Here is a 12,942-nt window from a genome sequence, read left to right on the forward strand (position 1 = left end):
ACTTGGATTCAAGAATCCTGTGTTCAAATCCTTATTCCAGCACTTACTAGCCCTGTGACTATGAAGAAATTATTTAAACTTTCTCAACCTCGTTTTAAAAATCCATAAAATGGACTAAAAATAAACTACATGGTGTGGGTAATTCTTTTTAAGGCTTAATATAGTATATAGAATGTGATTTATGGTGAGCAGGGAAGTGATCAACAGGGTCTTCTGTGGATAAGTAAAACAGGATGAATGCTAAAAAAAATCATTACATTTTGCTGTTAGCTCATTGGTGATTATTGAAAAGAGTAGCTTCAGAAGAGTTGTGGAGGAAAATTATAAATTTCAAATATTTGAGGATAAAGTGGATTGAGAGGAAGTGGAGACAATCTGTGTAGTCTCTTATCTAGATATTTCATACTGAACTGAAAAGAAAAGGATTTGTAGGTGGATTGGAATTGGAAATCTAGCATTTATTAAACAATCTTCTATGTGCCAGGCACCATGCTAAGTTCTGAGGATAGAAAGAAATACAAAAAACAATTCCTCTTTGCAAGGTGCTCATAGTCTAATGGGAGATGTCATACAAATATCTGGGTACAAACAAGATTATATAAAAGATAAATTGGAGATAATCACATAGAGAAGGCACAGCTAGCATTAAGGGGGATCAAAGGAATATCTTCTTGTAGAAAGTAGGATTTTAGCAAAGATATGAAGGATTTCAGGGAAGCCATGAGATGGGAGATGAGCATGAAGAATCTTCCAACCAGTGAAAATGCCCAAAGTCAAGGGATAGCATGTCTTGTTCAAGAAACAATAAGGAACCCATGTCATGGATCACAGAATATGTGGAGGGGAGTAATATAGGAGAGGACTGGGAAAATCCTCTCTGACAAAGATTAAAATATCACCACAAAATGAATGCAGCTGTGCAAGAACCAACAAGGAGACCGAGTGAAACAACTTTTAAGAAATTAAAAACCCAAAAGGTAGATGGAGATCATCTGGGGAACTGGGGTGAAAGGAGAGCAGAGCCAGCAAGAGGCTGTAGCAAGGATGGAAGAGCAAGCCACCCCAACCCGCATATGCTGTCCTAAGTTTGGAACCTAATACTAAGCCAACAGTCAGATCCTGAGATCCTGCATGGGCAAAGTAAAGGTCCAACCAACCCATACACCTTGAAATTTCAAATTTGTGGAGAAATCTGAAGTCCAAGTCCAGGGCAATCTGGGCTGAAGGGGACTGATCTGTGTGGACCCAGTGTGAAGCCAGGATTTCCAGTCTGGGCTTTGGATAAGGACATAGTACATGGTTTGGGTGGCTGACAGTACTAAGTACTAATTAATGATCTTTCTGTCTAAAGATCAGGGTGGAGCTAAGACAGGGCACTCTAGGATATACCTGATTGGATCAAGTATACAGCAAGACCAAAAACTTGACCCTAAGCCTGGGACTAAACTTTGATCAGCCTCTAATCTGATCAAGGTCAGAGTGAGATCAAAAGCTTATACCCAAGCCTGAGGCAAGTTCTTAAGCCATCAACATCTCACGGGTCAATTGAATCAGCAGGGGGAGGGGGCTCCCAGAGCTCTCAGCACTCAGATCTGGAAAATAAATTCAGAATTACATCAAGCAAGGACTGAAGTTTGAGGGTACCCCAACTTTCCAGAAAACAGATCCTACTCAAGATTATATAGGAAAAATGAGAAAATAACAAAAAAAGCACCTAACTAAAGAATTTTATGGAGACAAAGAGCAAAGTATAGACATATAAGGGGACAATGAAAGCAAAGGAAACACATGCAAAGTCCAAAAGAAAAATATGGATTGGGTACATATTCTGGAAGAATTCAAAAAGGACTTTAAAAACCAATTAAGAGAGGTAGAGGAAAAGTGGGAACAAGAAATAAAAGTGATGCAAGGAGAAATGAAACTGATGCAAGAAGAAATGGACCTATTGAAAAAGGAGAACCAAAAATTGACAGAGGAAAAACAGTACTTTCAAAATCAGAATTGGCCATCTAGAAACTAATGGTTTTATGAGAAATCAAGAAACAATGAAGCAGAATTAATGGAATGAAAACTGAGGAAAACATGAAATATTTTATTGAAAAAACAACAGACCTAGAAAATAGATCTAGGAGAGACAATTTGAGAATTATTGGGCTACCAGAAAGCCATAATCAAGAAAAATCCTTGAACATCATGTTACAAGAAATTATCAAAGAAAACTGCCCAGAGATTTTGAACAAGAAAATAAAATTGAAATTTAAAGAATTCACAGATCACCTCCAAAAAGAAATCCTCAGATGACAGCTTTGAGGAATATAATTACTAAATTCAAGAACCACCAAGCTAAGAAGAAGACTGAAGAGGTGGTGGGATTGGAGGAGAACTTTTCACACTGGAGGGAACCAAGTAATAAAGGGCTTTAAAAGTTAAGCAGAGGATTTTGTATTTTATATTGAAAGTAAAAGGTGCCACTGATGTTTATTGAATTGGAAAGAGGGTGAAATGGCCCCATGTATACTTTAGGAAGATCTCTCTGACAGCCATGTGAAGGACTGGAGTGGGGAAAGACTTGCATCAGGGCTACCAAACATTGGCAGGCAATTGGAGTCATCCCCGTTTGAGGTGAGGAAGGCCTGGATCAGGCTCCTTGCAGGTCAAGGGGGTGATGGAAGCATAATCCAGAGATATTGGGAGAGTAGAATCTTGTATGACCTTGGCCACCAACTGGTTATGGGAGGGGGAAGCAGAGAGGAATGGCAGTGAGAGAGAGGGAAAAAGTGAGGATGGTACTCAGGTTGTGAGTGTAAATGACTGGGAGAATGGTAGTATCCTTATGTTATAAGGTTAGAAAGAGATCTTTTTAGACAGATGAAGATAAATACACAAGGAAGAATGCCTGTTCAAATTCCTGGGGGCTATAGGAAGGAAGGGAAGAAGAAAAGAGATAAAAATAATAAATAAAGGTCATTAGTCTTCTTAAGACTAATTAAGGATTTCTCAAATTCTGTGCTTATAAGCAAGGAGAAGTATTTAGTGAAACAAATAAGTTTTGAAGAGCAGAGGCAGTGCTGAGGAAGCTCATCACATGGCCTTAATCATCTCTAAAGCTGAAAGCTGTGTTGTCTTGCTGAAATTATGGGAGTTAGCATAGACAAAAGCTAGAAGATAAAAGAATGAAGCATTTGGTGTGAGCAGTGAAATAGGGTGAAGAGAAAAGTAGAATAGAAATGTTTATCAGCAACCAGAATCCATTTGAGGTTAGGTAGAAAGTGTGACATAGTGGATACATTGCTAGACCTGACTTCAGTTCCTGCTCGCAGCACTTCCTAGCCCAGCGACTAGGTCATTGCTACTCAAGTCTCTGATTCTTGTATTTCTCTTCAGTGATCTTGGGATGTTAGTAACTGTACTATCTACCCCACTGTGCTGTTTTAGGTAAAATAATGGATGAATGGATGCAGACTTCAAAGAGTCATATAAATGTCCATTGCTATGGTTGTTATTTTGGGCCCATGAATTTGGAGAGAATGGTATCAGTTCCAGTTCATGTAGGATCAGAGAAATTGGATGGCGAAGACAACCCAGAGAGAAGGATTCACAGGCTGTGAGAGTGATGGAAAGTTGGGAGATTGGAGGTTTTAGAGTGGGGACTAGAGAAGTATCAGGGACCAGCGCTGGGGATGAAGGCAAGCCTCAGAGCTCTGGATGTAGCCTGGAGGAAAGGTTCCTTTGCAGGTCCTGAGAGAATTTGGAGAGCTGGCCTAGGAGCCAGGGTTCAGAACTTTCCTCTGACACATACAATGACCCTGGGCACCAAATTGTGCTCTAACCAGTTCATGGACAGGATGCCAGCTTGCATTGGTAGAGGGAATTTCCTAACCCAGAAGTTCCTCAGATGAATGAAATCCCAAGTCCTGGGCTTGTCCCCTAGTAGGTCATGATAAGGAAAAAGAGTAAAGTTTAGTGGATGCAATAGACAGATAAGAGGTTGTGGTCTGAGGGAAATATCAAGATCTTAGAAATTGTATTATGTGTATGTTAGATCTGAGGGAAATATCAAGATCTTAGAAATGGTATTATTTGTATGTTAGATAACTCCAGATTCCAGAGCTGCAGGGCACACTTCTGAAAGATGATAAAGTACAAGGTATGACAGTGCTGATGTTTGGTTGAAGTAAGGTGGAGAAAGGAGGAGATTGTTTTTGTAGAAGAAGCAAAGAAATTGTGAGATCAGCTTGTTGGGAGGTCTTCAGTTTGAGTATTAAGATTCATGACAATGATGGCCAGGGTTGAATAGGAGAGGAAATCCATAAGCTAGTACTCATTTCTGTTAACTATGATGCATTGATATAAGCAGGTTTTAATAAAAATTATAAAGTGGATTGCTGTGGTTTTCTTTATTGTTGTCATATTAACAGTCAGAAAATTTCTAAAATTTTGAACAATTATAATTCATTTTCACAAATAGATACCTATTTTTATTGATTTTGACTAATGGAATACTTTATGATGGCTTCTGAAACAATAGATTAGATCTTTTATCCTAGTAAATGAACTTTTAAGTCATTATTTCTGTATAGTTTATTGCTTTACTATTATACTCTGCTAACAGCTAATAGTGCATGTACCTCATTTTTACACAAGGAATGACTTAATCTTATTGCAGTTATCAGTTTTATGTAATGAAAATATTTTTAAGTTTCTAATTTTCTTTGTTATATAAAATAGTTTCATTAAGAAGTATCAGTGTTAATAGGAGATTGTTAGAAGAATAAATCAGAATATACATTAAGGGATACCCAAGTAAGAATTAAAAATTATGAAAAATACAATTTTTATCTATTAAATTATATATATGCAATAGCATTATAGGAGATTTGGAGAGGTAGAATTATGTAGAATAAAACGTGATGGACTTAGGAAATACCCAGCCTCAATTCTTTTCATTAACATCCCTGGTTTTGTTAATTAAACTTCCATTCCTTTACTTATAAGATGGGGAATGTAGAGCTTTCCCTTTAGTGTTATTGTCAGCATCAAAATGAGATCATGTATGTAGAGTGTTTTGTGGATCTTAAAGCTCTGTATAAATGTTAGTTATCATCAGTATTATACTATTGAAATACATATTTTTAGCTAATGTTAAGTTACCAAAAAAGTTGAAGAGCTTAAAATAATTTACCTGGTTGGTATTAATGTTGAACCAAAAATTATAGATCAATGAATTTAGCTTTTGTTAGTTTTAGAATATACTCAGTTTGACCATGGTAAAATATACTAATGTTTTAATAACTGGCTTTTGTTTTGGTTATTGAATTGATTGATGAAGAATATAGAACTTAGTTGCCCGAGTATAAGAAGTTCTACAATTAGGATTCAGATAATTTAGCAGGTTTATTGTAGCTCATTTGTATCACTTTTCTATGGTTATCACAAAAAAGTTCCTGATTTTTGAGCCAGTGGAGGATGGTGTCAAAGGAGGGGGTTGGCTATTAGGAAACGGAAATATAGAATACTCTTTCAGAATTTCAAACAAAGAACTAAAACTGCAAGTTAATAAATCCTAAAGCTGTTTGTTCTTAACGCCTTAATTTTGAAGCCCCTAAAGGGAAGCTTATTTGAATCCAGTTTATCCTTTTAAAAAATGATTAAATTTTTCCGTTATTTCCTTTAAACCTCATTGGATGACAGTATGATTTAAATGCCAGTTTTTCAGTCTTGCTAAATGATTATATATTTATGTAACATAGAAATTAAATATTTTAGTCCCATTTATTGGAAATGAAATGTATCTGTATCTTATAGGCCTTTCTTGCTTTTTTTTGGTGGGGGGAGTAAGATTTCAGATTAAGGAAATATGTGTCCCAAGATCTTCCATGCAAATACCACTCTAGTGACATTTGATGGCATGGAGATGAATCTGAAGTTTCACATGCAAGCCCTGACAAGTCTTTCTATGCAGCAAGGGCTTTAAGGACAGATCCTATGATAGTATATATATGTTCTTTAAGGATCAGCCTTCCAAAATTTGGATGGGTATATACTCATATTGGTTTCCAGGTGATGAGATTTCTAGCCATAATAACTTTTAAAGACCTTCTAAATCATAGAGAGGTTATGGTTTGCATGAATAGAGAGAATATTCAGTGCAGTGAAATCACAAGTTTTTGAAATATTGAAGTATTCCAAGATAGTCCTTTTACTCATGTCATAGGAAGAGAAAGAATGTAAAAGAGCTTTTTTTTCTTCCTTTTACAATCATTGACAGCATATCATTTCCCAAAAAGTCTATTGCCCTTTGTTGTAGAACTAGCCTAAAAGAGAAAAACACAAATTCTCTTCATTCATTTGTATTAATTATTGTATTACTTATTATAATAATTATAAAATGTTACATAATGTATTTTGTATGATATTATATAATATATAATATAATTATGACAATTGTATTATAATATAATTAATTAAAATTGATCAGAATTGTTAACTTTTTTTCATACTAAGCAGCAGTCTGTTTGGACTCACATAGAATAATGAGCAGTCCGTGGAATAAATATTTCATATCTGTGAATAATTTACATAAATTTACACATCATTACATTTAATCCATTTTAAGTCATGCTACCTAGTGGGAAATAGAATGAATATTTCTACAGAGATTTATGATTCCCAAATTCATCCTTTTAACTTTGGTGCTCTTTGTGGTTGCAGTTCTCATTAAGGAATTGAAACAAAAAGAACTCATTTATTTCAGAAATAGAAATAGGAGAAACAACAATATGAGGAATGGATAGTCCTGTAGTAAACCTCTTAAAAATATTATGCTACATCTTACAAGATGCTTGTCTTTGAATTCCAGACGCATGCCAAGTCTGCTGGAGTATTTAAGTTACAACTGTAATTTCATGGGTATCCTGGCAGGCCCATTATGCTCTTACAAAGACTATATTACTTTCATTGAAGGCAGATCATACCAAGTGACACAGACTGAAGCAAATGGAAAAGAAGAAAGACAATATGAAAGAACAGAGCCATCTCCAAATGTAAGAACTCTGAATTTTGTACCGGAAGATTGCACGAAAAGTTCACTCTGAATTATTACTTATAGACATTAACATTTTCAAGTATATTTGTGATTTATTTTATCTAAGCAAAAATGTTCATTAAAATAATTTTGGATACTTAAATAGATAAATGTCCCTACCTACGGTTTCATTAACAAAGACAAGATTACTTTTTCTATAAACTATGTTCCACCTCAAATGATAGTTGATGCTCAAGAGTTCATAGATTTAGAGTTGGAAGTGACCTTTGAGATCATCTAATATAACCTGCTCTCTTTATAGATGAGAAGATGGGTCTACAGAGCTTATGTGACTTGTCCTAGTTCATACAAGTAGTAAATAACCTAATGAAAAATTATAAATAAAATCAGGGAACTAAAAAGATATAATTCAAAGCATTTGTTTTTACTATATCACTAGAGACTAGATTCTTTAAAGGAATACTTAATCACTGAACTTTGAGAAATCAGAACCATTAAAGGTCATCTCTCAAATAATGACTTAAAACTTCTTAAACAACCCAGTGGTTGTTTTAGATTTTTACTCTAGAAATTTGGAATAGCTTAATCCTCCTAAAATTATACTAATAAAAACATAGCAAATACCTCATCTGCCTGGCTGTCACTTAAAAGGCAATCTCAACTAACCTAAACATGTCCAAAAACTTGGGAATAGGCTCCCCCAAGCCTTCAGGACACCAAAATGAATGTAACATAGTTCACTAAAAATGTTAGAGCTCTGAAAGGGGCCTTATTTTGCAAAGAAATAGTTCTGAGGCCTTAAGAGAAGTTAAAATTCCCATACCTGACCCATAGCAAACCTCTTCAGGTTCCTCACTAAGTACATATTTACTGTTAAATACAGTTTTAATAAGTTTTTTGTCTAATTTTTCCATGCCCAGTAGAGGAAAGGGTAATGCAGGTTGTTGCTAGCTAGAGGCCAGCAACACAAAGAAACAAATGTGATACAGATTATAAAACAACAACAACAACAACAATAGAGGATAAAGGAACTCAGAAAGTTAGTAATATGGGGCTATTCAGTGTAGAGGCAAGTAACTATATTCTGCACTTACCTCAGGAGCCTCTGAATATGTCTCTTCATTCCATGTAACAGAGTATAATGATTGAGGATCATAATGATGACATTGTCATCCTGAGAGTTAAGATCTCTTTATCATTACTCTGTTAAAAATGTCAGTGAGAAATGATAATTTTTAGAAAGATTTCCCTCAACAAAGACTTGATGCTGAAAAAGATAACCTTCAATTACCTAGAAAGTTAATTCATATTAATTATCTCATTCCCTGAGCATGTTCAATAAATGATGTGTTCTTTAGTCTTACTTTATGATGAAGAAGAATCTGACAGTCTGAGGAAATAATGTGAACTGTGATTTCATTATTGGTTGTGATCTTGATTACTAATCAAGGATAAAAACCTTGGAAATGCTAGTTGAGCTTTTTTCCCCTCTTAAAAATAACTTTAAAATAGTGTTTAATTTGCTAAGGATAAAGATATTGTTATAAACTGACTGGCTATACACTTGGTTTTTCTTTACTTTATACTTTAGTATATAAATATGATTTCATCTGGGGGAAAATTAATGTTAGTGGCTTCCTTTGATAGAATGAACATAATTACTACAATATATAATACTTTGCTTTGAAGCAGCATGGCATAGGGGATAGAGAGGTTTTTTTTAGAATCGGGGAGATCTGGGTTCATGTCTTGCTTCTGACACATAGACTAGGGTATGTGACCCTGGGCAAGTTCCTTAACTTCTTTAAACTCTTTTTTTTTAACCCTTACCTTCAGTCTTGGAATCAATACTGTGTATTGATTCCAAGGCAGAAGAGTGGTAAGGGCTAGGCAATGGGGGTCAAGTGACTTTCCCTGCATCACACAGCTGGGAAGTGTCTGAGGCCAGATTTGAACCTAGGACCTCCCATCTCTAGACCTGGTTCTCAATTCACTGAACCACCCAGCCCCTTCCCCTCCACCCCCACCCCCGTAACCCTAGAAGACTAGAAGTTGTTAAGAAGTTGGCAGATTGCATTGATAAGGGGAATTCCTCATTGTCTGAAACCAGAAAACTGTTCCTATCCAAAAAACTTCATAGAAATTTAATTTTAACACAAATAGATATGTTTTACTTTCACTCTATTGAATTAAACATTCTTGTCTAATATTTAGTGAGTTTTCAGTTACTGGAAATATAATTTCAGGACTAGATTTTATATTCTTCCCATTCTAAGGAGTTGATGTAATTCACTAAATCCTTTCTTGCTTTGTGCCTTTCAGATTGCAGTAATGCAGAAGCTCTTAGTTTGTGGGCTTTCCTTATTATTTCACTTGACTGTCTCCAAAACATTACCTGTAGAATACAACATTGATGATCATTTTCAAGCTACAGCTTCACTGCCAACAAAAGTTATTTACTTATATATCTCCATTATGGCTGCCAGACCTAAGTATTATTTTGCATGGACTTTAGGTAAGTGAAATTTAAAACTACTTAGGCCAATATATTTTGTGGTTAAGAGTGCCATCTTAAGGAAGATGATTTTTTAAAATTAGACTCAGAGGGTGTATAAGTTGATTTTAAGATTGTTTTAAAATGAGTTCTCCTACTTATTTTGAATTGACTTCAGAGCCTGATAGCAACTAAAAAACAAAACAAAATACTCTTCCCCAGGTTTCTAGACATAACATGATTTCATTTGAGTTTGGATTTGTTTTTATAATATGGTAAAATAAAGTTGGGCATTGGTATTGAAGCCTATTTCTTCTGACTAACTTAATAAACTGATGCTACTACAGTTTAATATTTAAATATTCAGTTTAGGGGGCAGCTGGGTTGCTCAGTGGATTGAGAGCCAGGCCTAGATGGGAGGTCCTAGGTTCAAATCTGGCCTCAGACACTTCCCAGCTGTGTGACCCTGGGCAAGTCACTTGACCCCCATTGCCTAGCCCTTACCACTCTTCTGCCTTGGATCCAATACACAGTATTGATTCTAATATGGAAGGTAAGGGTTTAAAAAAAATACATACATATATATATATATTCATATATATATATATATATATATATATATATATTCAGTTTGGTTGACCACATAGATGCTAAATCATTTAGTATAGCTTTCCCTTGATTTATTTATTTATTTAAAATTAAGTATATTTATTTACTTAATTTAGAATATTTTTCCATGTTTACATGATTCATGTTCTTTCCCTCCCCTCTTCCAAGCCCCTTCCCATAGCCAATGAACAATTCCACTGTGTTTTACAGGTGTCATTGACCAAGACTTTTTTCCATATTATTAATGCTTGCACTAGGGTGATCATTTAGAGTCTGTATCCCTAATCATATCCCCATTGAACCATGTGATCATTTCCTTTGATTTAGTACCAGAAAAATACTCGATTTTGAAATCAAGCAATTTTTTGTGATCAAATGCATGTGCACTATGCATTTATTTTCTCCTTTCTTTATTCTGTCTTCTAGTGACTTTAAGGTGAGGTTAAAATTGAAGACTTTAAGATCCACTAGGTGACTTAATAAATAAAACTATATTTTTTCCTTAAGTATGTCTGGTTTCTTCCCTTGAGACCATTGTGATCCTTTGTAAGTCACTTGTCCTCTTTGGATCTGTTTGCTCATATACAAAATTCAAAGGTTGGATTAGATGACCTTTAAAGTCCTTTCAAACTCAGAGTGTATCAACCTCATTTTTTCATATGCCATTTATTTCTTTATATTTAAGGTTGTTCTTTATTCAAGATGTTATTATCTTTATATTTGTAATAAATTCCTAATTATCAAAAAATGCAATATATTTGCCAGTTGTTTAAATTAGTATTCCACCAGGACATGAAATGATGAATGCCATTCTTCTTTCACTTAGCATCTTTTCCATAAAGAGAGGTGTTTATTAAAGGGAATGTTACATTATAGCAATGACTCTTTTCCTTTTGTAGTTTCCAAATGAAGTTCTATTTGCAATATTTTTGTTTTAAATCACAAAATATAAGAAACTGATTCTCTGCTGTAAATTCAGAGGGCAAGATGTTTCTTTCTTATATTTGTGTAATCTAATATTCAGACTGATTTTCCTATAGGCAGGGAAAGATTCTGGGAACAGGCAGCACAAACTTTTGGGAAATGTAGTTCAGAATAGTGAGAGTTCCCCTGCCACTCCACCTTGAAGGCTTTGATAAGCTGAGGGGGAGAACCAAGTTTTCCCAAAGTCCATGCCTCCAGAACCTTTCCTTGAGGATAATCTTTTCAAATATCCAGTTCATTAATATCTTTAGAGAAAGTGTCATTAGCCTCACACAGGATTGGTCCTCAGTAAATTCTGGTTGGATAAATAAATAATTCAATAAGTTAACCAAATAGAGGGTTAAGGTTATTTATAAGCCATTTTAGATTTGCTTTTAGTAGCTAGGCGCTTTTCATAGTCTGAGAATTAAGTATATGATTTGGCTTCAGAGGTCATTTTTTTCCTACTTTTCTTACCAAACAAATGAATTTATTTTAATTTTTATAAATTTATAGATTAAAATACTTTGTTGTCATGAGTTTTATAGTATTTTTAAAGTTTTTTTTTTAATTCTTATAGAATTTCATGTTATTAATATGGCTTTCACCAGCAGTGGTTCTTAAAAATGTCTAAAATCTGGCCTGTTATCAAAATTAAATTCTGCTTTTGATTTAGGAGTGAGCATTTTCCTACATCCTATAGTGCTACTAAGGCTTCTATGAGAATTGTGGCCCATTTGTTAGAACACAGAATTTTTAAGGAGATATGCAATTTATAAGTTATATAATAATGTTCTATGAGTCTAGCCTCTTATTATTTTAAATCTATCAGTATCAATAATACTATTAAACTTCTAGAACTACTTAGAGGTTCAGTTAATCTTCATGAAGAACTTGGAATTGTGAATGAATGTCATTGTAGTTGTATAAAATGAGGTTTTTATTTCATCAGTCTTTTCTTAATTATTGTAGGACTAGTGATAAAAATTTTCAGAATGGTTTAAAAATTCACTTTCAAATTTGTGGCCTTTGGGAATTGGAGAATGAATAAAAATTATTTTCAGTAGTTGACTTTTCTACTTTTTTCCTCAAGAAAAACAAATAAGATTTAAAAAGTAACTGATTGGAAATACAGCTGCAATTAATGCATACATAAAACACTATAGATTTAGAACTTGAAGTGAACTACCTTAACTAGTCTAATCTTTTATAGGAGAGGAAATAAAACCCAGAATGCGTTAAGTGTGGTTGTTAAGAAGTTTCACTGTAGTTGCTTTCATGGGCTCATAGATTTACATCTGGAAGGGACATCAAACATCATTTAGTCCCCTTATTTTGCAGATTAGGAAACTGAGGCCTCAAGAAGTTAAGGGTGTTGCCCAAGGCCAAGTAGAAGATATGGGATTTGAATCAAGGCACTCTGTTTATAAATTCAGTAGTCTTTCAGAAATATTGGCTTCCCCATCTTAATTATGGTACACATAACAACTGGTTTTTATATTGTGCTCCCTCAGATAGTTGAAAAGGCCCATTTATTCATTGTGGGAGAGGTGTGAACTTCAGCAAGAAAAATACTGCATTAAAACAGTGACTGACCTCTGTTTTACCTTGAATTGTTTTATTTAAGGTTTTTATTTTATCTTAACTCAGTGAATGTATTATTGCCTAAGTTTACTTTACTTCTCACTTTATTAACTAGAGGATCATATGCAAAGTGAAATGCAAAATGAAGGAATTTAATATGGAAAGCCTCTAAGGCCCCTCCATCTCTAAATCTATGATCCTATGTCCCATGTTCAAATACTTCTGACATTTACTATGACCTTGGGAA

General features: G+C 34.5%; 1 protein-coding gene across 3 annotated transcripts in view; it reads left to right on the forward strand.

Moving 5' to 3' along the window:
* Positions 1–12,942, forward strand: part of MBOAT2 (membrane bound O-acyltransferase domain containing 2) — a 226,859-nt gene that overhangs the window by 193,695 nt on the left and 20,222 nt on the right. For all 3 annotated transcript variants that reach the window (XM_056813330.1, XM_056813328.1, XM_056813329.1), the window contains exons 7-8: positions 6,860–7,043; positions 9,368–9,560. In XM_056813330.1, the coding sequence (XP_056669308.1) occupies positions 6,860–7,043; positions 9,368–9,560 (377 nt within the window). The remainder of the gene's footprint in view (positions 1–6,859; positions 7,044–9,367; positions 9,561–12,942) is intronic.

Source organism: Monodelphis domestica, chromosome 1 (genome assembly GCF_027887165.1).
Source record: "Monodelphis domestica isolate mMonDom1 chromosome 1, mMonDom1.pri, whole genome shotgun sequence".
NCBI classification, from domain to species: domain Eukaryota; kingdom Metazoa; phylum Chordata; class Mammalia; order Didelphimorphia; family Didelphidae; genus Monodelphis; species Monodelphis domestica.